The 27,891-nt window shown below is 33.4% G+C and overlaps 1 protein-coding gene across 1 annotated transcript; it reads left to right on the top strand.

Moving 5' to 3' along the window:
* Positions 1-14: 14 nt before the first annotated feature.
* Positions 15-27,891, top strand: LOC128669479 (carbonic anhydrase-related protein 10). The gene is made up of 11 exons (XM_053744347.1): positions 15-259; positions 2,933-3,153; positions 13,073-13,123; positions 17,945-18,081; positions 18,394-18,585; positions 19,930-20,025; positions 21,546-21,612; positions 23,118-23,272; positions 25,857-25,988; positions 26,504-26,552; positions 26,958-27,891. Exons 2-11 carry the CDS (start codon positions 3,093-3,095, stop codon positions 26,978-26,980), a joined length of 963 nt encoding a protein of 320 aa, XP_053600322.1. The 5' UTR covers positions 15-259; positions 2,933-3,092; the 3' UTR covers positions 26,981-27,891.

Here is a 27,891-nt window from a genome sequence, read left to right as displayed (position 1 = left end):
CAGTCGCTCCGCGCACATGCTGGCGTGAGGACGGACTCGGAGCCTGGCCCTAGCGCGAAATGGCGGGAACTTTCCGATAACTTTCGTACTGCAATACGTAAACAAGAATAGCTCAAGATTAATTAGTAAATTTCCTTATATTGGCATAAAATTTTGATGTGAATTAATTGTTACATAAAAGAGGATTATTTCACTTAGTTTTCAAGTTATATGTGGTTCAAATATTTACGTCTACAGTTTCTTTGTGGCGTAATATTCAGTACGTATGAAATTATTTGATTAATTCTATTACTAGTGCGTATACTATGATGAATGCTTTTTATAAATTATGTGTTATGTGTGTTATTTTTATTTATTACTTAATAAATAATAATGTGCGTTTAATAGTATTCTATGATGAAAAAAAAACTTCAGTCTATGATTGAAATTATTCTTGTAAAACTTTTTTTCTTGGTTTTTGTAATTTATTGACATATAGGAAGTAGAAAAGTAGGAATAAAGTCAGATAAATGAATATTTTGCTTATACCTATGCCAAATCTAAATTTATTTTACCACTCTCAATGTGTTTATTTAGAAAGAAGCCATGAGCCATGAACAAATAATATTGAACTTCTAATGAACTTCTAATCAATATAATTTTTAAAACCTAATTTTCAATAAATAAAGTAAAAAAATAATGAGTAAGAAACTAAAAACGTCAATGCACAAAATCAAAATAATTAAGTAAATAAATATTTTTATGAAATTCGTCAATATATAATGCTGTTGTAAAGGTTATTAATTATAATGTAAAATAAAATAATGCGCATTATAAATTAATATAGACAAGACATAAGATATATAATATACTTTCCAATAAATTTGTTTCATAAATATAATGTTTTTGCAATAGAAATATTTTCAATTCAAAACAATCAGTTTACAGCAGCAGTTATCGGCATATTCCAGCTTATAAGTCGAAACAAATCCATGTTTAATGCAAACAAACACTGACAGTAGAAAAGCTGAAAAAATAATATTCGGGCAAATGAAAATTCCGCGCGGTGCATCGAAGCGGCGAGCGGGGCGGCGCGCGGGGCGGTTTTAATTCCCTTGACTGTAGCGAATCGGCGCATGTTTTTTCATTAAAACGCATTCAATATGACGACGACGTAGCTTTGAAAAAGCGAACCTTTTCAAAAATATTCCCCTGACATTCCACTCCGCAATGAGAGCATTCCATTCATCGTTTTGTAAGGTTAAAAAATACATTTGATGTGATTTTTTATTTTATTGTAACGGTTACAACTGAGTGTCTTTAGTACTTATCTTTACAAAAAAATCCTAAAAATTGTATCGTACCTAATTATTTAAAAAAATACACATAGTGACCCCCAATACTACATGAAATATTTTTCTTAAAAATAATAAATACATATTTTAATAATCGGTATTAAATTTTAAATAAACGGAAGAGCAAATCAACGTCACCGACTCGCTTTTAACAGCTAACGGCAACGTAACAATTTTGATCTAATAGTTTTAATATTCGTTAGAACAACATAGAAAAATATAAAACAGCACCGCGGCCTTTGGCCTGTTTCGCTCCACTAACTTTAGTTTCGCCAATTTTACGTTCCATTTAAATAAGGGAACAGTAAAAGTAAATTTATGCTTCTGCATACTATTTAATTAGCTTTGAATCACTTAATAGTCCTTTACACTTTCGATTGCTTAATTACGTTTTTTTATTGATTTGAAGGGTCACGAAATTTTGATGACAAAAAATTGCCGTATAAGTAAAATAAAATACTGTATTTTAAATCGAATATAAGTATATGTTAAGCGCGTGAAGTTCAATATAACTTTATCTACTTTAATTATAGTTAGGTGACATTCGGGTTGCCCTGAAGTGGTTTGTTGCGGTCGCAATGACACCCTCACTACTCCATTAGTACACCATGAAGCAGGGTTAATGACCAGTTTGCGTGATTCCGCTCCACTTTACGCTTATTTATACGATGAGGCGAACAAACCAGGGCCGACATTCGAATACACGACTGGCGACATATCAAATTTCGATTATCAGAAGGACTGAATGTGAACAATGCCCTTGATGCTTTCAAAACACCGCTTCGCAAGTTACTCCGGTTTTCACTTGTTTTATATTTTAATTCGTTAAACATATACATTATAGGATAATTGAAAAATTTTGTGTCGTACGGGAGTCAAAAGGCTGAGGATATAGAGACGTGGAAGACGAGCATCTCTCTTTTTCCAATTGACCAATGTATCTAAATTGGAAGAAAAAAAAATAGACAGTATAATAAAATGAAATAAATAAATAAAAAATATTTACTTATTTATTTCATTTTATTATGTTCATAAAACTTACAGTAAATATAACTTAATTACTAATATAAAAACATAACTTAAACACATTTAACAAGTTTTTGCTTAATGCTTTAAAACGCTAGTTTGTCAAAATAATGAAGAAAAAATAATCAAGAAAATAAATTTAAGGAAATTTAATCTATGTCCACAATTTTCTTTCATATGAAACTTAATTGTAATGTATCATATCATATTGCGTCGAATAATTACATCAGGAATATAACCATAATTATACCAATAACTCTTTGTATTGCTGGAAGTTGTACCCGAATTTATGATTAAAATATCTGTTATTTTGTAAACTTTATAAAGAGCTTTTAACGCAGTTATGCTAACGATTTGTTCCAGCAAGAATATAACTGATTTTTAAACAAATTCAGTAGTATAACGTCAAATAGATATATAGGAATGCACAAAACAAAACTAAAGGTCAAAAATACGACCAGTCGAATATTTTTATAAATGCGGGTCAAAAATGTCTTAGATCGAAATAAAATGTAGTAGAATAGCAATAAAGAATCAAATATATGGTTCAATGTTCAATTGTCTTGTTTCAGATAAAAATTATGAAGTCTAATTCCAAAAAATATACCCTATTAAATTCAAGATAAATTTTCTCAATTTCACTAAAATGAAAAGACTCAAAGAAGAGTTTGAATGCAGCAAGGTGTCATAGACAATATCAAATGTTCATCAGAAGAGTTCGTGGCATAGACAATGCACAGCCTCCGAGCGGCTACAGCGTCGGCAATATTACAGATACTGCTATCATTATCAGGTAATATATTAATGAGGATACTACAATTAACATAATTACTTATGTTTATAAAATTAGAAAAATAATGCTTGATTGATAATAATAAAAATTCCGCCTCATATGTATGATCAAAACTTGCATGCTTGTATTATAATTTATTAATAACAAAATAATATGTAAAATATGTACTTAAGTAATGTTATTATTATATTTTATCTTATGGATCCAAGAACGCGCAGATTTTGAAATATATTTAGTGAATAAATATTCTTTGCAATAGAAAGAGACGAGTGGATTCCTTAATATAAATTGGTTTTAAAGGATATTATTTCGATAATGGTTTGTCTAGAACTAAGCTTAAGAAGGCGAATTATATACAATCATACATAGCTGCAAATATGTAACGGTTCCTTGGATATTTGACTAGACATTTTGAAGGACATATTAAAGCTAATTATCATTTTACGTTGGTGATCAAAAATGTATTTGTAACTTTTATATTGAGTATATTAGAGAAAATTATATAATGTTTTCCTTAAACACAAAGTCAGTAAAATGAAAACAAAAAAGATATGCTGTTGCAATTAGCGTTTCATTGCACTTAATGTGTGAAGATGGTTACCCACCACGCAAACATTTTGCATAAAATTACAGACACCTTTGTTTTTTAAATAAAATAAAGAATTTACAATGCAATAAAGATATTAAAGAACGAGATATAATTTTGTATTCGATGTCAAACAGACCTTTATAATGGGTTGTAAGGTGTATAGATCCAGAAGTACTTTTATTTTCATTGATTTGTGGAAGTTGATTGATGAATAATTTTTATTTGATTGAAAATCTATGTTTTAAAAACTGTGAATTAATTTCAAAAATAGGGATAATAAAGAAAGCACTCTGTTAAGCACTAGAGCGAGACATTCGTATACTTCGTTAATATTAATTCCGTCGTTCAGGAATAAATTAAGTTACAAAGTATATCTATATGTTTGTTACTAAACTACTGAAATTAGCTCTAAAGCGAACAAAATGAAATAAATACAAGAAATAGATATTTCCCTCATCGATACAACAAAGACAATCTCGTATCGGCACAGAAGTCGTAGCCGTCGGACGAGCGGAAACAGCTGCGTCGATCGCGTGATGTTTGCCAATTTATCACTAAGCTGATTATATACAGGGTGTTCTGTGACGTGTTTTATGACCTTGTTTGCTCTCCTCCCATTGCTCCACACTCCTTTATTTACACACCTTTTAAATCGAAGACAAAGGTCCCGGCAAATTTTTCCGTCAACACGTCGCGGAAGGCTTGTAAGAAATTCCTGCTCATTTTTCCACCCTTTTTTATACATTCATTTTGGATTTCGAAAAACGTTTCATTGTTTAATGTAAATATATAAAGAAAAAATATATGAAATATTGACAAATATTTAAAAGTATTTTATTTTCACCTTGGGACGTTCCACTTCCTTCATTATACATCAAGTAATCGCCATTAAAAACAAATTTCATACCCTTCGAGCGGAAAATGGCTGAAATTGTATTTAAAAGAATATTAGAAGAAAAACTGCAAAATTCCAATAAATTCGGTGTAAGTTAACATAGTAGGCTCATAATTTATGTAAATCCGATAGTGGAGATGCGACAGCGCTGTCATCCGCTGGGACGGGCCTAGTGTGTGCCGTCACCATATTATTTGGAGCGAAACGTCTCTAAATACGGGAGACTAATTAATTTAAATCTGGGATAGAAACAACGCATTGGTAGATACGGTCAACCTAAATGCTATTTTCATGAAATTGAGCTGCACCCTGGGGATAATAAGAACCTTGTGTGCTATTTCAGATTATACCCGTGTACCATATTTTATACAAATCCGCCCAGTAGGTTTTGGGTGATTGAGTAAAATTATGACTCGCATACAGTCTAACTTTCGTATACATTATACATATTTTTAATCAGGAGGCAGGATTTTTCGTATAATTATTAATCAGGAGTATAGAACTGATGCAACTTAAACTATATACTTCACTTCTTTCGTACCTCTTACGACATTAATCGTTTATCATTAGTTGTTTGAAGCTTGTTATGAATCCTAACCACATTTGCGAGTTCTTTTCGCCTATAACGCTCTCTCTCAATTATATTAGTTACGAGTATTATTCTATTAAGTTCGATTCGTTCGTCACAATACGATAGATCGTATTGTAGAGGAACTTAATGGACTTTATCATTTCTTGTTCTGAATCATTCAAAATTGAAATTTTGATAATACGAATGTCTAATTTACTTAAATATTAAACTCAACAATTTCTACTGCTTTTTATAATCTCCCATGCATAAATTGCATAAAGTAAACAGACGTAGGTACAAAACACGCTGCAAGTTGTGTTTTCTGTGCGGCGCAGGTGGTGCGCGCCTAAGCCTTGTCATAAAATACAATAAGTATAGAAATATGGCTCGGTTGGTCTAAATTTACCGTTTTTAAGTGATATATCAATCGACTCCTTAACTACATCAGGGTCCAAGTTATACTTACATGCTTCCAACGTTAATTCGCACATACGTAAATTCACGGCTAAGGTTTGTTGCTACACACATCTTCATTAATCTTCACATTTATATATTTTTTTGGAGAATGGACAGAAATTGTACTATCGTATAGGAAATTGCATTAAATATTTCCTTACTTACTATATCTTTCTTTAAATTTGGTTTTTATAAATTTGTATTCTGTTTTTCATATTTTTTGTGTCTCGATGGCCTAAGGTTCGCGCTCTAGGCCAGCAAATCCGCACACGACTTTAATTTAACTTTGCTCCTCGACATTGTCTTTGTGTTACTCAAATTATGCTTAAATCAGTCTGGAGATACGTGCACTCACTCATTGCGGCAACTATTTCTTAAGAAAAATTAAATGATCGAGGATATTCATCTTTAACGTCGAGAAATATCCCACTAGAAACTGTAAGAATTCTCACAGAAGAGCACAATTTCTCCTTGTTATTAGGATTACATCCAGTATGAGTCAGTTAAGAATAACTTTCCATTGTTTTAATTTATTTAACAAGAATTGTAGGTATACGTTTAGATATTATCATGGTATAAGATGAATAGCGAGATCAAATAATATTCTATCAATGTTAAGGTAAACTTCCACTAGTTGTAACAACACAACATTGCTGAAATTGCACCAGTAAACAATTCAGAATCATACTTGAAACATATGTATCTACCTACTAAGAGAGGTAAAATGCAATAGTGCAGAATTTGCATAGGTTTGTAGAAGTTGCCCGCGTACTCCTGTAAACGATACGAGTTGCATACTAACATCACCACTCATGGCATATTTAGATTTTGGATCTAATTTTCGATAACATAAAGATCAAGTTTGTGTGAATAAAAAATGTTGAATGCACAACCGAGATATACTGTTTAGTATTGTGATATTTTAGTTTGCAAAAGTTCTTTTCAGATATTCGTTCAAGTTATTTTTTATGAAAATTAACAAAATGAAAAACTAGAAGCCATTTCACTTAGGTATGTAAATAACCCATAACAATTTTTTACTATATGGCAAAAATAAATAAATATTTTAAATATATATTATGTCTTTACATATGAAATTGGCGTTTGGTATAGGAGGAACAAAAAGTCGAATATTTTTTAATATAATATATTTATTTAATCAAAGTAAGAACCATTATTATCTATGCATTTTTGCCATCTCACAGATAGTTTACTAAAAAACCATTCGGACGGGAATCAATAAAATCTTTGAAGGCGGTTTGGACTGCCCTATCGGAGTTGAATTCTTTCCCTTGGAAGAAAATGGTAATCTGTTGGAGCAAGGTCCGGGGAATCTAATTTGGTAGTCGTCTGTTGTGCAGTGTGTGGTTTAGCGTTGTCGTGAAGCAGCAGTAACGTGGAGCGATTAATCAGCCTCGGTTGTTTAGCAGCTAGCTTTTCATAATCGTCTGGCCAGATTTGAGAAAACTGTAATGAACGACACCGGCACTAGTCCACCAAACGCTTGCAAATAACTTTTTTGGGTCAATTTTCGCTTGGGGCAGGATTTAGCTGGCTGGCCAGGGTCCAGCCATTGCGATGAGCGTTTCCAATTATCGTAGGGAGTCCACTTTTCTTCACAGGTTATGATTTGATTTTATTGTGCCGGTTAAATAATGTAACGCAGCAGTCGACACGCGTTTGCCGGTTTGCTTTACTCAATTCGTGAGGTACCTTTCAAGTTTCTTAATCTTCGCAATTTGCTTCAAGTGGATTAAAATAGTTTTATAACTAACACCGAAGCCTGAAGCTAACTCGGACGTGGTTTGCGATGGATCCGCTTCCACAATAGCCTTCAATTCTTCATTATCAACTAGGGTCTCCGGCTGTCCACGAGGCTTGTTCTGCTTGGTCGAAATTTCCAGAACGAAAACGTTGGAACTAAAAACGCACTGTTGTGTTTTCTTTTGCGACACGACCGCCATACACATCATTAACCCGTCGAGCCGTTTCCGCAGCACTGGTGCCACCATGAAACTCGTACTCGTAAATAACGCGATATTTCAAGTTTTCCATTTTGTAAATTGAGTGACGCAAACAGAAAAATCAGAAGAAAAAACAAAACAAATGAATGACGGTTAACGAAATACAAATACATGTGTAAATAGCTGTATACATTTGAATTTGGAATTCCTAACCAAAGAGGAGAAATTTGTGGTTAAAGTGGCCAGTACAACAAAACGCCAATTTAATATGTAAGGACCTAATATTTATTTCGTTCTCCGACAAGAGCCTAACTGAAATTTTGATGATTTTATTGAAATACACAAAAAATTTAAAAAAAAATCATCTGTTTTCTGCAATATAGTTTTTATTCTATTGTTGCACCAGCTGTAGCCTATACCTATCTGAATTTACAAAAGCTTTATAAAAAGGGTCATGCATGAGTGGATATCAATGATTCCGTAAAATTGAGTGCCTCTGCTATATTATCTATATCATATTAAAAGTGAATTCTTTTACTAGTTTTAAAAATATTAGAATCTTAGGAAGGTTATTAACCTGAAATTGCATTTAATTGGATAAAAAGCTTTTGAAACCAGAATGTACAGGAATGTACATACATTTACAGTAGTATATTTTAGGATAAAGTTATTTACATAAATACCTACCCGACTATACTAGAACTAGAACTACATCTACTTGATTGTTATGAACCTATGGTCAAGCCAGATATTTTTGTGTTTATACTAGATAATAAATACCACATTGTTACTACAAATGAAATGAATATTCCATTCATAGTGGCTGAAGATGAGTCAGCGATGGCTGGTGTGTCAAACTGTTTCACATCTGAGTTCCGCCGGTATAATGGAGCAATTAAATTATCCAGCCAATACTGCGGATAGAGCTGCGTACAGAGAGACTTCTGTGACTGAGATGATAATTCTGGAAAGCTTTATAAGTATTATATCATATAACTTTCCAATAATTAAAATCTAAATATTTTTTTAAGAACTAGCGGCCCGGCTTCGCTTAGTATCTCTTGTTAAATATCACGTGAAAGACCGTGCAGTAGTTTTACACGAACAGACAGACAGGCAGACGCGGCAGAGTACTTTGCTTTATAATATGTAAGGATATAGAATAATCACTTTGATTGCTTGAGCTAAATGTTTTCTTACATAAATACTTTTGTTTCAAATTTATAAAATGTGAATATTCATTATGCTTATGCATAGACAGTAACGTAACGATTATTATTGAAATTTCGCGGTGGTGGTGTAATGGTTAAGACGCCTGCCTGTGGATTGAAAGGTCTCAGGTTCGAATCCTTCTCATGCCACATGAGTTTGTATACCAATCTGACTCATGTATAGTAGTTTTCATCAACTTCTGGTAAGGAAACCTGCACACTGGTTGATTATTAACATGTGTGTGAGATGGAGAAAGCAATGGCAAACTACTCCATTACTAATGAGAGTTCAGCCATGAAAAATACGACTATGAAGAAGATTGAAATTTCCCCACCAACAATATACACAAAGTCTCAATTGAGCGACAGCGAATTTTCCACTTGGAGAGGTTCCTTTGTCACTGAACATATTTCATACAAGTACTGAACAGTGCCAGCGCTCTATATGTATATAATGTCGTTCATTTATTTATATGTTTACAAGTATCATATTTATATTTCATTTCAATAATATAGCTTCCTTCTGGTGATTGAATTTGGAAATTGAGTATTTCCGAAGATTACCCCCTACGCACAAAACTTTGTGTGTAGGGGTAATCAGTGTTTGTAAGTACAAACACTTCCTCTAGAAAGAAATAATTTATATAGATATATAACTAAGAATGTTAAACTGACCTTTTCTGTTTCTGTTTAGAATAAATGTGGATGCAGAGTACCTGCAAACCTAAATAATATTTTAATTTTATTTTCAACCATGACATGACATAACATACTCATTATATTTCGAAACATATATGTTCTTGACAGTATTCTTGCATGCAAGTCTCGCCTCTTGTCGTATTCGTTATTATTCATGATAATATATATAGTTATAATCAAAAGCCAGTTCGCAAAGCAATACAATTAAAATTACTCGCTTCATCGACGCTTTTGTGATGCGGGTGTCGAGTGCACTGAGTGCAGCCTTGCCGCACACGCCGCGCAAAGAACATCCGATGCACCGTGAAATTGCCTATTTTCCACGTGATTTTATTTATTTATTTTATTTTATATCCCAAGCCATAATGACATTTAGTTATTTCTATCGTTGTATTGGAATGTCTGAAACAAACATGTGATAGATATAAAATTCACTTATGAAGGTAAATTTGTATAAGGCTTATGCAGCCTCAATGCAGTGGATTTTTGGGAGACTTTATTTGTACTGTTTTACAGTTTGTATGTCCTGTTATTGGAATTTGTATTATTTTAATAAGATATACATCATATAAGTCATCTTCCTCGCATTTATTTAATTTAATTATTAATTTTTTAATAAAAATTAAATCAGTATGTTACTTTATGGAATTTTCTGTTTATAGTGTTCTGACACCCTGATTCGAAAACTTTTTCAAACAACCAAACAACAAACAAAAAGAATCAGTCCATATTCAATCTTTTTACAAGTTAAGTTACATTATTAATACAATTATTTATAGTAGTCGTATTAGTGAGGTTACTGGTAAATAAACATTTTAAAACACATAAAATCTGCTGTTAATATCCAACCATTCGGAAATTCCACGAAACCCTTTGCAACCCACATCGAGACACAGTGGAAGTCCCACCTATTTTCTTGAACATTTATGAGCTCGCACCATTTAAAATGAGCGGCACAATGTGTCGCAAGTGCATCCTGTTTAAATGCGTCGCTGCTCTGAGCAGCGCAGTGCTGCACCGAGGTAGGGTCTCGTTTGCTATGCACGCTAACAGATATATCATTTGGTTCATTCAAAACGGAAACTGATTCATTTCCGATGCATGGTCGGAGCTCTTTGTGGAGTTCGTCGGCGGCGAATTGCTCACGTTTTCAACATTTTGATTGCGACATCAATACTGTTCAGGTGTTGTCGATTGTATTTTATTCCGCTTTATAATTTGCGAGTTCAAAAAAAAATCTAGAAACAGGAGGACTGCATAATATACTATTGCTTTGATACTTATGATTATTTATGAATTATACTTATGATATTATTTGGGTATATATGGAACTAATTATTCTAAACAGTTTTGTTTTTTTTTTTGCGTTTGCTAAAATTTAGTGAATTTTGGTTTTAATCATGACGTGATATTTTGAACCAAAATTCCTACGTTCCATGAGACGAGATCTATTCTCAAATAAACAGACAGCATATTTTTTATACTCAACATGCATAATATGATATAAAGTATTAATTTTTTCAATCACTCCTGATAAGCAGCTAACGTCAGAACACGAAATAATTAAAATTAAAACAAGCACAAGGGAAATGATCTGTGTTGTTGAATGCAAGATGCAATATGAATTCCTCTGGGCACAGTGATGCGCAGTCGAGAGTTACCAAGGAACAGATGCTGACTGGCAGTTCCCGGGCAGGCACTCTCGCACACGTAGGAATCGCGTCGGCGAAATGCAACAATGCATAGAAATTCAATCTGACATTCGTTTCCACACTCGACTCGTTTCGCAATATTTTTGTCTGGGAGTTAAGTGTTCTCAAGAACAAGAAAAAAAAAAATTATTAGAATCCCTTTTCTTAGTACTGATGCGGTAGTGGGTCCGATGTGAAATAAAAAAAACATTTAGTTCTTTGATTTGATTACCTGAACCAGTTAGTTATTTGACACTTCATTAAACAAAATAGCTAAGTCGACCTAACTTTTACGATATTTTCTAAAATTATGACTTAAAGCCTCATAAAAAACTATAGTAAATGAGATACTTACCGATTCAGTAAAATTTTCCTAACATATTTTCATTGCGAAGTTTGGTAATTCATACCTGCGCCGGCCACAATGTGCGATGCCTCAGGTGTTGTTTTCGACGGTAAAGTTGCTCTAAGCCGTACTGAGCTGTACTTAGTGTCCATGCAGGCTCCCGAGCTCACTTAACGTTATCCCTGTTCTCAAAGCAATAATTATTAACCTATTCAAGTATTCAACTTTCATAATTTCATAACACCTGGCAAAGTTTTCAAATGGACTGTTTTCTTTCAGATGAAACACAGTCGGTTCGGTAACTTTGCTAGGTTCAGGCTTGTTTCTGCTTCTGTATGCGTTGAAGCCCAGGATCTGCTAAAATTAAACCCTTTTTAAGATACGGCTGTGATTTTAAAACCGACAACTGTACTTCTTTCTTATGTCAACACAACAACAACAACAACACACAACTTCTGTGGGAATGCTGTTGTCACCTGTCAGCTGTTAAGATTTTTAATCCCTTAATCACCTAGTAGGACATCTAAAGGAGCATATGAATTTGTTGAAAAATAATTACTTGTAACTAAACGGCGCCAGTAGACTGTGAATCAATATTGTGAATGAAATAAGTGAAAATGTATTCAGTTGATTCAAAGTTCGTTGAGTAGCATTAAAAGATTAAAAGTCGACAGTTCGCTCGAGCTGTATTGAATCGGGATTGGAAACGATCTCCCGGCTGTAGGTAACATATACTTGCGATGCAGGCGGCGCGTCCGCGGCAAACTTCGCCTGGCGAATGCAAAAATTTAAATTAAAAACATAAATCAGGCGAGTATCGAGTAAGTTTCCAGATCTGTGTATTTCGACTGCACGCTTTGGGCTATGTATTCTAGTATTGCTTTTTTGTTTATTGGTTGCCTTTGCCTATAATATATTTCAATTATAATTGGACTCTGTCAAAGTATTTTTGAATAGGATATAAAGCGCAATAAAACGCGCTGAAATAAATATAATTAACAATTTCCTTAGGTAATAACTATGAAGTACCTAACCAAGCCATCCGTTCACGTGGGAGGAAAATCTTGTTATAAGAAAATGTACTTGAACAGATAATTATCGCGAGGGAATCTCGACTAAGTATTTTTGAATTAATTGCTTGAAATATTATGAGTATCATAATCTTAATTAAAAGAAGTTTAGGACGGAAATTTTAATCTTTTAAAAAGCCGATTATCTTACGCAAATCTTTGAAATGACTTTTAAGTATTTTAAGATTTTATTTATAAATGTTTGTTTTGCTTTCAAGAACTTTGTGTGATTTAATTTGAATAATTTTAGTATTAGGTAGGGTTACCATGGTACAATGCAATACTGAAAATATTTAAATGCACTTTAATTCTGGTTCACGTGATCTGGGTCGTTAACCTCAGAAATATTTGCAGCAATGTATGGTGACGACCAGGATTATTCATAATGAGAGCGGTGCAGACTTAATTAGATTTGGTTTGATTGCAGCCGTGAGTGGCGTCAGCTGGGAGGAATGGTGGACCTACGACGGCATTTCAGGTGAGCGCTGTTTCATTTACTTGCTGTATGATGTCACCGGCATAATATGTCCGACAAAGGTACCTACTGTAAAATAACATTAAAATCAAGTCATCTTACATACTAATGTAACTAACTATAGTATAGTTGTTTGTTTGTAATAATTGTATTGCATACCAACATTACAAAAAAATCGGCCAAACTCGTGTCGGGCTACGCACAGTGTAGGGTTTCGTAGTTAACTACAACAACCAAACACGTGCGAGTCGGATTCACTGACCGGGAGTTTCATATCATGCCACCAGTTTTCGAAGTTTTATACTAGAATACAGTTGGTCGACTAATAATTGGTAAACTTACAAAAACCAATTTAGGTGTGATAGTTTTCTTTCTAATTTCCTTATATATGAGTAGGTACTAATGCAGTAACAGTAAAGTGTTTATAAAATTAATAAATATGTAACGTTTTAAGTCCTAATAACAATCGTTTCGTTGGTAGAGAGGGGGGACACTCGTCTCTTAAGAAAGGAAACATTTATTTGCCAAAAACATGAGTATAAATATACAAATTGTTGATAAAATGTTTAAAGCATTAAAACTACCTATTTTGCCAAATATAGGTATGCAAATATAAATAAAGAGGAGCATGCTATCCACTACAAATAATAAAAAAAATTATAATAACTCGAAATTCTGAGTCTATCATTAATTTTGTGTTCTTTAAAAAGCTGCAGAAAATCGGCAATTTAAAGCTTAATAATTTACTAACGGTTTACTAAATCTAATGATCATCCCACACCTCTAATCTTATTTGAAACAATACCTAACACTACAAATAGGAAAGATTTAAAAAAAATCATTCCCAAGCTCACGTGTTTTGTGTTCCTTAAAATTTTAATTTTTTCAAGATTTTATTTGACCACTTTGTCATCGTGATTACTGTGTGGTATACACACCAAATTATATTATTATAGTAGTACTAACAGTTTTTACCGCGGACGGACGGATGCACATCACATCAATCATATTATAACTCATCAAATCAAATCATCATCCACTGACCGAAATTTTTCAGTTTACTATTAATATTAATGTACAAAAGATTGTACTGCCAAATTAATATAAATTAGTACTAAATCCAAGTTCGAAGAAATACTCAAAGGCTTCGCTATATTCTATTCTCACGAGGAATTCAAAATATTCGTACTTAGGTATAAGTTGATATTCATTAATTAAATAAGTTGGTTAATATTACTGAAATTTGAAATAGGAACGTTCCTATTTCAAACTTCAGTAATATTAGATCCAACGATTTGTTCGATTTACAAAGCGGTATAAATCAAAAGAATGAGGTCCATGTGAAAAATTCAATGCATCGACACACAGCCGCGCCAAACATTCGTTTGTGGGCCGTATCAATTTCTCTGCGCCGATAACATTTTTCGTTTTACGTGACACGGAATTTATACGGGCGATTTATCATGCATTCATATTACGTTACTAGCGAGGGTATGTTATCATGTCAACTTTGTTACTTATATTCCGATATCTTCTTGTCTTCATTTTACTCGTATGCTGTGTTATTCGTGTTGTATGAACAATATGTATATTATTTGTGTAATTTATTTATATTTCGAAATATCTTTTATTCGTCACATTTTTTATTATACATAATATTAGTTTAACCTAAGCTACTTTATACAAAATAAATTAAATCTAATAAAAACAAATTATTTACAAAAAATATATATTTATATATACAAAAATGCCAGTCCCTGCAATTCGTTACCTCGAGGTAGCGTGCCCAAAAGGCTGACAGCATTGCCATGTTGAATGACAATGCTTAATCTCTGGCCTAGATATATATCAGCCTTTTGGTCACCTGTTACCTCAATGGTTTTAGTGGAGATGGCCTTGTATAATTTGTGGGCTGAAGTCCCACGGCCTCAATGTCTTATTTATATAAAGGTAAATAAGATTTTAGATTTTAGGTGACAATATTTAAAGAAAGATATTAGTATGAAAGCTATATAATATTAGTATTAATAAAATACATTAATAATATACAACATATAAAACAATATAATAAAATAGAATACTTTTCACAAAAAAAAAATCTTTAAAGTTCTCTTAAATAATAGATACCTTATCTTGTTTACAATTTTACTTGAGTATTCAAAGCATTTGCTTTATTGATTCATTTTCAATTCTTTACACGATTCTCAAAAAAATACAAATTTCCCTTGTACTTGAAGGGAAATTTGAATTATTTTTTATTCAGTGTGGTATAGTTATATTATACGTTATTATTACCTGCATATACTTTATCAATTTTGGCAAACTAACTGTATTTTGGCACACAGAGCCTTCAACTAACGTAATCTGATCATTACATCGCTGGCAGTCATTAAAAATGTATCAAAAGTCCAGCGCGGGTAAGTTCGGAAAGTTAGCGAACATTGCGTGAGACCACACGGCCCTGTTCTCGTGGAATATTTAAGGATGTTAATGATCGCATTATATGTTTTCGTATGATTTCGTACACTTATTTGTTGATATAGATTTAATTCTTAGTCTTCTTCTTTTCGAGTCGATATAGCTGTTTATAATATGAGAGCAATATATAAATGGCCCCTTTTACCTTGGCCACAGGAAGAGGGACAGTTATGGCACGAAAATAGGTGAATAAATAGTAGGTATGTTTCTGAAAATGTTATGATTTGTCCAATTGTGTTTGAATCCAATTTTCTGCATGACGCTCTCCAAAGGACGTTGTTTTTTCTTGACTAAATTAATTTTACTTCCCATTCGAGTAGTTACCTGATGGTTTTCGAATATTTAATTAAAATAACACTAACTGATGAAAGAGACAATTCTGTAAACTGAAACAATTTTTACATATTAGTTTAAAGTTTTTAACTATTTTCAACAAAAAAGTATTTACGTGACTGGCACGCAATCGATTATACATATTGCAACGAAAAAAAGGTTATGTAATCAATTTCCCGAACTTTCGTATAGAGCCAAAACAAAAAAATATTTCGCATTAATGGAAAGTTCGCTTAGCGCGTGCCATAAAGTGGGCGTGACCACAACGGCTGCGCCGGCTTACTCATGCAATTTTCAAGGTCATAAATAATAAAAGCGTGAACGCGATCCAAAGCACTTTGGCTACTTTCCGCACTTCGCTTCCATATTGAAATACCTTGGGATAGTCGATGTAGGTAACTTACTTAACTGAGTATAAATTGGTATGGCTATACTGTTGGCTCTCGTAGTTTTGTTATTATTGCCGTGGTGGTGTAAGTGGTGGTATATTATTATTCGGTTCTCTTGTTCTTTTGCATCATTGAAACAAAAGAAAAAAAACTGTTTCCTTTTACCTTTAAAGTTTCATACTTTATATTAATTAATTTCATATTGTAAAGTTAAAAGAAAACATTAAAAAAAACCTAAGTATATGAAAGTAAAGTATTAAGTAAATTATTATTTTAAAAATATGTATTACCTATAGGTACCTATGTCTGTATTGTATAATGCATAGTAAGTAAAACAAAAGAAATCCGTTCTAATTTGATACTATTGCATGCCGACAAACCATTAACTAATAAAACAATTAGCAGATTGTCACTGAAATTAACTTCCTAAAATCACGTTACACGAAATTATGGGATTCTTTTAACATTTCTAAGTAAGAAAATAAGTCGCTTCCATTATAATCGGTTTAAAAAACCTTAATTGTAGTATTTTAAATTTATGACTAATTTTTTCACAGTACAGTTATACTAACAAAAAATATTACACACAGTGTATACTATTGAATCGATACCATATGTGCCATATTATTTATTTAATTAAATTCTATAAATTAATTTCCTTACCATTTGAAATAAACAAATACAAAGGTTAGATATGTACCAAATTCTCATCCCGTGTCCACTCAAACAAAGCGTTCTAATTCCGACTGGTTTCCATCGCTGCATTGTTTTCATCCATAATGAATATTAAATCGTTTAGTTTCAAATGCCATCCTGGCACTTCATTAATTTGTACGTACTTTAATAGCAAGTTACATGCCATATTCGAAATGTACAGCAGATTATGTTTTATGGACGCTCGTGCACGTTCATTATATCTGATGCAACCGAAATTCGCTGTTAATTATCGCCGTGACAATGGCTTATTACAGTGAACACGTCGCATTTTGTTCGGATATCAAATGGACGATAATGAACTATATAAATTCAGCAAACGGAGATCTTTTGAACGTTATCCACATATTAAACAATGAATAAAGTATCGAATAATTTCCGTTTTAACGATTACACGTCAGCTTTTAAGTTTTTGTATTGTTTTAGTAGGTATATTATTTATCGCGTAAATTATTTTTAAGCAACTCTGTGAATGTTGATAGACGAGGAGAAACTATAAAATAAGTTTCTGAACAACGCAAAAACGATAAATAATTCTGATAATGGCGTTAGTAACCAGTAACTTCAGACTATTAAAACTCAACATATAAAGGAAATTGCGGTGAAACCATATACTGTTCACTCCCAACTAATGAAATGATACTTCAAATATTTCGAAGCGTTTTTCACTCAAAGGTAGTTTTCGAATGCCATAATATAAAATGTACTTACTAAAAAAATATTATATAAAGTTTAGCTGTATTATTGAAGGTGCCGGTTTCCATCTCCGGTCAGGTCTAGAAAGAAAATTATATTTTTCAGATTGGCCTGGGTCTTGGATGTCACAAGTCACACACATGTCTCAAACTTACTTTGGGGGCTAACTCAATATGTGTTATTTATACATATATTTTTATTTATGCACAACAAGGTCCAGCGTTCTGGGGTCTCATCAACCCAGAATGGTCGCTCTGCAACAAGGGCCGGCGGCAGTCTCCCGTCAACTTGGAGCCAGACAAGCTGCTCTTCGACCCAAACCTACGCTATTTACACATAGATAAGCATAGGGTGAGTAATCAAGAAGTGGGCCCTCAGACCACACGCACATAAGTAATCAAGCCAAAATTTTCTTTCATAGTTTTAGTAGGTACGTATTGTTACCCATTGGTCGATATCCAAAAACGTCAAAACAGAGCAATAATTAGAAACACAATATCACAGTTCATTGTTAAAACTAGAGTCCACGCCACTACTTTCCCAGTTAGTGCATTTTTTTAAACGGTCTACACTCCTGAATGGTTTACTTTTCCAAAAGGTCTTGTTATCAGTAATATATCAGCCTTCTTTCGTGGTATGGACTCAACCCATTTTTTTCACCAGATAAATGGGTTGATCACCAACACGGGCCATTCGGTGATCTTCACCGTGGAAAATGAGACGCGGCACCACATCAACATCACGGGAGGCCCGCTCTCATACAAGTACCAGTTCCATGAGATCCACATACATTATGGCCTGCACGACCAGTTTGGATCCGAACACGCCATCAACGGATATTCGTTTCCTGCTGAGGTTAGTTTTTAACCGACGATCACATTTCTGTGTATCTGTGTATCTGTGTATCTATGTATATGTGTCTGTCCATGGTATCGTAGTAGCTGAACGGATGAGCCGACTTGATGTAGTTTTGTAGTATATTTTGGACATGCGCGTTTATCCATGTATCATGAAATATAATGTGTTTTCACCTCTTTTGTGAACACTTATTTAAACACTCGACATCTATTTTCTATATCCAGCCATTTTCTTCTATATCTAAACTTGTCCGCGAAATTAAATGGATTATCCAGATGTCTCTGCTTGTTCATTGAAATTGAAAAAAATATCATAATATAGTTTTTTTTTTCAGTTATAAAACTTTCAAACAAAAGCTGCTTAATTAGGTGAAAATCGTTAAAGTTCTATGTTAAACAAAGACTTGCGGTTAGTTCCAACTTACAATCGTAATTATTTAATCTGCTCAATGCGCATAACGTTCTGCTCCCGTGAAGTTTCACAGAGCAAACATCTCGATACACGAACAGTAATTGCTTGCGCACGCACTCATGAATATCAAACACAAATCGCGGTTAATTACCTGCCAAATTACGTATTTATTATATGATTGCCTCATGATTACTTAAGGAGATACTCGTTAAAAATGTTTTAATAAAATATATATATTTGATTATGTTTGATTGAAATTTCGTTTTGAAAATGTTTATTGTCAATAGTGTCATAGATAAAAGAAATATATGGTGTACGTACATGTAACTTCATGATCGCTATTGGTTGTAGTTTCAAATTTCATTGAATTTTATATAGGAAGTAGCTATAAATAGTATTTATTTTATAGGTACCTATTTATAATTTCTACCTATGAGGAATGTGTGCAAAAAACTCACTGAAAAAAACTCAATTCACTAAAACGAAGAGCGAATGAAGACACGCAAAGTAAATAGCGTAACACAAGTGAATAGGCAAGGTAAATCTGGGATAAACATGTAACATGATAAAATGTTATCGTGTCTTCGGAGGGGTCTCCAAAGAAAGCGTAACAGATGTTTTTACACGCATCGTCCGCGCCGCCTTCCTCGAGATGCTCAAATCCCAAATGTAATCCCGACGAACGACTGTGAGCTAACTCAAGCATGGCTCCTGTTTATTTATGTGACAAATTCTCACGCAGCCACGTTAAATCCGAAATCATGTGTCTACTCTCGTGCGGTTTGCTTTTATACACCATTACGATTACCTTTAAAAAGAAACTCACCGCGCATTTCTTAATTCACGATATATTTTTAAAAGTAAACTTTTGAAGTGTAAACAGTACATCACATAAATCTAATATAGATATACGATTTCCTTTTGTTACAGATTCAAATATTTGGTTTCAATTCGCAGCTTTATTCCAACTTCTCCGAAGCTCTACATAAAGCTCAAGGAATTGTTTCAATTTCATTACTTTTACAGGTAAGAAATGATTTAATCATTCGCATGAATGGACGATAAAAATATTTGAAAGTAAACGAAGATCTTCTATTGTTTTTAAAGGAAACAAAAAAGTGTGGCGTGGCAGTAATTTGATGAATAAGTGAATTGCAATTTTTGTAAAGACGCGATTGCGCTTTCATGTAATGGATATTAGAGGCGAAGTGTTATCGAGTCGGCCGCACCTATTCATAGCCTCAACCTTATTCCGACCAACTGAGCGCAGTTAATTAAGGAAATTGGACTTTTCTGTGCCCTGTTGGATTAGCCGTTAAAGCTATTAGTACAAATTAAGAAGTGACTAAATGAAGGTGGTAAAGTATATCGCCAGTCACTTGGAGGGATCAACACAACAATGCACTACGGTTTCAATTAATTGCCGTGTGGTGGGTGTGTTTTATTTAGTAGCTTCTGATGAGTTTGTGCAAACTGAAGGGTGTGACTTCCGTAGATACAGTTAAGTGAATGCTATGGGCAATTTAATTAGCATGATTACGACAGCGTTATTTATTTACTGCTCATCAAAATAAATTTAAAGTATTAATTACATAAATTTTCCATCGCATACAAGCGTCTCAAAAAATTATTGATAAAATTAAATTATTAATAATAAATATTGTGTAACCCACTTCTAGTCTTTCCATTTGAACGTTGACTATCCAACATGATTCACAATAGTTTACATTGTAGGGATATCTTAAACATTGAATGTTAACCGCTCGAACGTAAACTTGTCTCGTAAATAAGGTTAGGAATTTCTTGTGTGGGACGATTCGATCGTTTTATGACTTCCCTTAATGAGGGGTCTGTCCCTCAGATGTTGCGCCCAAGGGGACGTGTTTACCAACGTTGTCATTATATTTCGCACGTATAGCTTTACTTGAATAGTAAGCAGTTTTCTTTGCACATGCCCAAAAATAGCGCATCCTCTAGACATTGTACATCAAAGATCACTTTAATAGAGAAGTTTAATGCGAGAGAAAAATAAACCCACGAAAATGATATAATCGAAGGTATAATATTTATGTTAATGAGTTCATTTTTATTATTGTTATAAGTATTTTACCATGTAATCTAGACAATGTGAAAGGAAGAATTATTTTTTTTATACATCCCTTTCGGAGTAGACAGAGCAATGAGTTGCGAAGCTCGAAGGTAAACACACTGCGAAACACATTTAGCTGTACGGCGGGTTTATTGGTGGTATTGAGATTCAATAGTAATATGTTCCTAGTCTATCACCTATCAAAAATCTTTAGTTAATAATCCTTTCCCTTGATTAACTTTTAGAATCTGCACATTCTATGTTTTTTTTATTTCTTCGCAGACCACCATGAAAGATATATATCTATATATACCAGTAAAAGTTGTGTCAATCGATAGCGATACCCGATTAGCGATACTATATAAGACACAAGCGGAAAGCTAGACGGTTCGATGGCACGATAAATGCTTCACGTTATTTTTCATCTTTACTCTACTGACTTTCATTCGTGTTGCAGCTCGGTGATTTATCAAATCCGGAGCTAAGGATATTGACAGAGGAGTTAGAGAATATAAAATACGGGGGTAAGTCAAGGCGCCACAAATGGCCACTGAATTTCGAAGCGATATGGTGGCAAATTATGGAGGCAACAGATCTATATATGCTTGTAAGAGAAGTATTATTTGCAGTGTTTATATTATTATTCTCGACAGTTATTCTCTTTGTAAACGTTATTAATTTTTACAAAGCAATAGCATTTGTTAGCAGTTGTTAGGAGTTCATTTATGAATTCGTTAATTTAAAAAATACTAAAAGTGGAAACACAGTTGTTAATATTTGTGATAAAATACCTTGATATCTTTCCTTCTGTACTTTCTTTATTTTATAATAGGTTACCTATAAAACTGTAATATAGATTCTTCCTGCGGTTCGGATACTAAAACTTTGCAATAAATGATATTGCGTTGCAATTTGCTTGGTTCCGAGCCAGTTCGATTCTGTACCATATTACTATGGTTACCTGTATAATCTTTAAACAGTTAATAGATATTTTATTTATAATATTTTGAATCTAGATATCTTTATATCGAATAAAGGTATTACTAGAAATCTTAAGAAAACTCTTTAAAATAAATTGAAATGTGAATAAATTGTACTGTTCGCATGCTAATGTAATAATATTTACAGATAGAATTCACAATATTCATTCATATATATCTGTTGAGTTACCCTATGACACTATAACTACACGGAGCAAAATCGTAGCGAAAGTGCTACGCGTCTGCTACGATGTAGAGAATTTCGTAGCTTTGCAGCAGCAGCAAGTAACTTTATGAGACGTATCAATAATGGCATAAACGATTAATGCCATGGTGAACTTATGTTAATTGTAGCACTAAAATAAAGCACTATTGTTAGTGCCACAGTAAATGTTTTATAACTTTTTTCTACCAACCCAATTATTATGACTTGTGTAACCGCAAACCGTATTTATCCTGAAGCGAAACACAAATATGGCAAAATGTGATATTAGTAAACTAATCAAAGCAGCAATTCCATCAACAAGCAATTAGGATTACCTGATTGCGTGTTATTGCTTCAGAGTACCAAAATAGCTTTATCCCCTGGAGGCAGAGATGCCGATAAACGAGTAGACAAAACAAGGCCTCGTTCTAGATAGAATACTGTGGATAGTTTCTATCATTGTAAGTGTGAGTCTAGTATTCTCAGAATGTTTACCTCAAGTTTCATGCATATATACGCAGACATGAAAGATTGAATAAGATTCGCATGGAAGGCAGAAACCATAATGAATGACTTTTTAATGATTTTAAGGCGTTTGACCTCATACGAGGCGACTAAAGGACACAATATTCTAAGCAAAAATAGCATTCCTAAGAAGGGTAGAAGTCAAGCGCGCGGCCGGTTGTATTGTTGCTGTTATTATTTACGTTGACGCAGGCCTACACGGCATCTCAGTCCCGAAAGGAACCAGGCAATGCATGACAGACAGAGAGAAAATTTAAGGGCATAATGCTAGTTATAGATAATTTCAGGATAATAAATGTATAAAAGTATGTATTCCCAGGCGCCGAGATGCCGGTAAACAAATTGTCTGTGCGGGGACTCCTGCCTGACACAGACTACTACATGACGTACGACGGCTCTACCACAGCGCCGGCTTGTTTCGAGACTGTCACGTGGATCATCATCAACAAACCCATCTATATCACTAAACAACAGGTATGGACCATATATCAACCAACCAGTCTGTATCACTAAGGCGTCCTTCGCACGAGCGATTAAAATTATTTCAATGCTATTGTCTTTAAAGCGCTTCCGACATAAATACCATTGGACATTCATCATACAATGTAAAGCTTTAAATGCGATTAAAAAACGCTAATGTGCGATTAGATACATGGAAAATTGTATGATTTATTGCAATGCTTCTTTGAAGTGTGAACGCAGCCTAAGATTCTGGAGAGGCTGTGCATTGATAGTGCCTATAAATTGTGTTTATATCAAACTTTATTGGCATTGAATAAATAACTCAATAACAAATAACAGATAACAAAGTTACGTACTTAAGATCAGATATTGTTGATTTTCAAAGCGAATTGTTCAGCAACTGTCGGACGAACTACAAAGTTCGCGGCAATCAATATAAGCGGTCAGGCTGCATCCGTTCAAGTACCAAGTTCACTATTTGCATAGCACGCCTATTTGTTCCCGAGACTTGCACGGATATACGGGTCATGGAATGTGTAAACATTCCATGACCAAAAGTAAGACAATATGAGAGGCATTACCAACTATTGTTCTAATTTATATTCTTATAGTCGTATTCCTCATAGCTGAGGGTTGTGGCTGTTATGAGGATATATGGGAGAATTATATGCGTAAATTAACTATGGGTTTTTAATACTCGTCCCGATTGTTGCGAAATTAAATATTGTGAGATTACTGGTGAGTAGTACTTACTTCTGTTACATAACAAATAATGAAAGGATAATAATGAAATTTTGCATGGACTACAACAATTTGATCAAAATTTGAAATCCTAGTTGCTATATATATATATAGCAATAAAGTCTGAAATAAAATTATATGTTGATTAAACTTAATGAAAACAATCGGTTCCAGCAGCGCTAATTCAGCGAATTGAACCGCGCTTGAGGCCAGCGTAATAACATTTTCATTTGTGCTCACGCTACAATAAACAACTCACGTCCCTCGCCTTTAGACAAAGACTCCGCCGTGAATTATGTACGTGTTAAAAGTAAACTGAAAGTGCCGCGTTGTGTGGCTGTTATTATAAATCATTGTTTATGTTTTCCGTTTGTGTTGGCGGAATTAAGTGCTAGTTTACTTCTTGCAATCTCGCGGTGACTCCATCATGTGCTCAGTAATGCGGTATATGGTAATAACATCACTTGGCTAAGAAGGTTACTTCCCCCAAAGCACTTGTGAGAGGAGGATTTACTATTCTGTTTCTACGTAAGAGACTGTTTGCATAATTTTGTAATACATGAGTAGATATGTATCTAAAAAAAATATTTTTCTTATATAATAATACGATTATCATGTCGAAAACAGAACAGAAGTGTAACTAAATGTATCTTTTTATCTGACTGTAGTAGTTAAAACAATTTAGGTACAAACAATCAAAACTTACACTAACTTTCCGCTAAACGAGTAATTCAAAGTTTCTTCAGTGGAAAATCGAAGTTTACCTGGAGTCTATAATCAGAACCAAATTGTTTAATATAGCGTAAACAGCGATAGGAATGAGATAGGGATCGCGTGCACGGCGCCCGTTAATCCCGCAAACCTACTCACTGGGCCACACTAGCGTAAAACGAAGAAATTTCAATCTACTTGCAATTGTCAGGCCTCCATACATGCCCTTGCAAAGTAATTGCAAAAAAAAAACAATAAGTACAAACGTCTGCTAAATTGCAGCATATGCAGCACGAAAACTTTGAGAAACTAGTTTTTAAAGACTTAAAAACTAGTTTCTCAAAGTTTTCGTGCCGAACCCACTCTTTGTATTATTTAAATTGGCTTGATATAACTTGCAAGAATGCTCTAGTTATTGTTGTTGTTGCGGTTTTCAAGTATCTGTAAGTTTACTCTCTTAATATTTTTGTTGTGTTTAAAATACGCTCAGTCGAACCTGGATAATGCTAATAGTGTTTTGTTAAATAACAATATAACAGACAAATTAAAGCCGATACTGCGGTTCATGTTGCCTATTTATTTATTTATTACAAACCCACTCACTGCACTAACACTCGCCCAAGGCGTGCAGTGAGCCAGAAGTATATATAAACAATACGACAAATCGTTCTATTATTAATAAATGCCAAGTTTTGAGTGAGAGAGAATGTGTACATGGATGTTTGTTACTCAGTCTGGTTAACTGAACGGATTTAGATGAAGTTTGATGAGGAGGGGTGTGTACCCTTCCTGCTCGCTTTAGAGAACGCTTTTTTTATTTATATTGTTATAAACTTATCTACCCATCGATGTTGAACGAGGTGACTAGTAGCTTAGGCAGTTGACAGACAACTATAACATTTCCAATTACTATATATATCAGACAAGCGGCTGGTAGTAAAATCTCAGCTGAAGGTTTAAAAGCTGAAGCTTTTTTTATCGCTGACCTCAGGCTTCATGGCCTCTGCCCCGAACGCAACCGGAATGTCTGGAGATGAGAGAGAGAAATTTATAAACTTGAGAGCGCTATATGATTTAAAGTTTATCTATCCGTGTTCGTGTGACCATCGATCTCGGATGTAGTTAAAATTCTGTGACGCTGCAGTTGCACGGGCTGCGGCGCCTGATGCAGGGTGACGCGCGGCATCCTAAGGCTCCTTTAGGAAACAACTTCAGGCCGCCACAGCCATTGCACCACCGCGCGGTGCGGACTAACATCGACTTCGATTTGAGCAAGGTATTATCAACCTTATTCTTTAGCAAACTCAACATATGTGCTATAATTCATGTAGAGTTAAATTAAAGACGCTTTGGATTACATACAGGTACAGGATAACAATAATAAACGCTAGTTACTAAGCATTACACTCAATTGTCGAGTCGTTTTTGACGTACTAGTAGTACAAGTACTTAGAGAGTGTATACGCCATAAAAATAAAAAATAATTTTAAAGTTATAACAGTTTCATAAATAAATAGTTTTTCATAAATAAATTTGACCTAAGGCTGGTATAAATATGTACTTGCTATAAAGCATGATTCTAATTAATTAGTAACTATTACAATTTGAATATTTGTATCACGTACACACATAGTCACGCTCTGTCTTTAGTTTTTCTTGGACTAACAAAATATACGTTGCCTTCTGACATAGACTTGTATGCTATTTTTAACTTTATGCCAATAAATTTAAAGTCGTTTATAGCAAGTAAATGTTTCAATATGCAACATTAATATTGAACTGTTTTTGCAGTACCCCGGGAAGACTTGCCCGAGCATGCACCGGGACATGCATTACAAAGGTAACCTTTTTTTCTCGTTATCTTTAGTCTCGAGACTTTTAACTTCTGAGTCTCATAAATATAAAAAACAATTTGATATTTTCAAAATAATATAGTCTTCTTCTTCTTTTCTTTTTCCTACTCTACTACTACTGAGAACAATGTTGGGCATTTTGCTTCGAGCAACATTAAGACATTACCTATTGTGATGTGCGCACACGCCTAGTACCTCAGATTTTTTAAATTTTTGTATGTGTACAGTATGTTTTCTTCCATTTAGATCTGTCACTTGCTTTTCTGTTCTATAACGGAATCTATCCACCACATTTTTGGTTTTCCTTTATTCCTATTAAGAAAAAGATAACAAGAAACAAGTTTCATATATCTAATTTATTTATTGAAATTAATATAAATTCTTTGTTGCAGCCAAAACTTGGACACAGTATTGAAAACCATTTAATTTACAAATGGTAGGCATTCTAAACTTAATAGTTGCTATGTAGAAAATATATATATAATATAGATTTTAAGAAATTGTATATAACTCTTGTACAGTTTACTAAGTATCCTGCTTAAAACTTGAGCTACAAAGTGTATAATATTATTAAGTAGATAAGTCGCTGTAATTTTGACTTGTAATGTATTTGTAGTTTCACATAATTGCGAGTAGATATTTAGAAAATTTATTGTGATGATAATTATGTTACTTGATATAAATATACTGTTGAATTTGTTATTTTAAAGGCCTCCTCGGGTAGAACATACATACATATTTTCGGATAGATTGTATAAACCAAAAGATTGGTTTAGCAAGAATAATATAGGTAATATTTAACGATAAGTTTAAAATATCATAACATTAGTAAAAATGTAAAAGATTTTATATACTAGAAGAGATGAAGTAAGATGCTTTGCTATCTTAAATGTTCCAGTAGAGATTTTGTCAATAAGTAATTATTTTGAAAATATTGAACGAATTAATATTTAAACGACATTCACTTTTTTATAGTTTATTGATATATTTTAACCTCTAATACATATCTAATGTTCGTAACTTTATTTCTGTATCTAATATAGTAAAATTAAAGTTCAATAATGAAAACAATTAGAGACATAATGGATCATATCAAACCCTATAAATATAACTTAGCAAAAATTGTAGTAAATTTGTGTAATATTTTAGAACTAATATTGCTATATTGCGTCGACTGCTTTAAACAAGAAATTTCTGTAAGAGACTTATTCGGTTGCTACCAATGTAAAAATGGTTTTTCATAATCATTGTATTGTATATCGCCTCGCTTCTTGTAAGAACTTATAGAATTAATAATATTATTAAAATAAAATTATTATTAATTGC

The sequence above is a fragment of the Plodia interpunctella genome, chromosome 4 (assembly GCF_027563975.2).
Source record: "Plodia interpunctella isolate USDA-ARS_2022_Savannah chromosome 4, ilPloInte3.2, whole genome shotgun sequence".
In the NCBI taxonomy this organism is placed as follows: domain Eukaryota; kingdom Metazoa; phylum Arthropoda; class Insecta; order Lepidoptera; family Pyralidae; genus Plodia; species Plodia interpunctella.
Note: the sequence above shows the minus strand (reverse complement) of the source record. Positions and strands in the feature narration are given on the sequence as shown.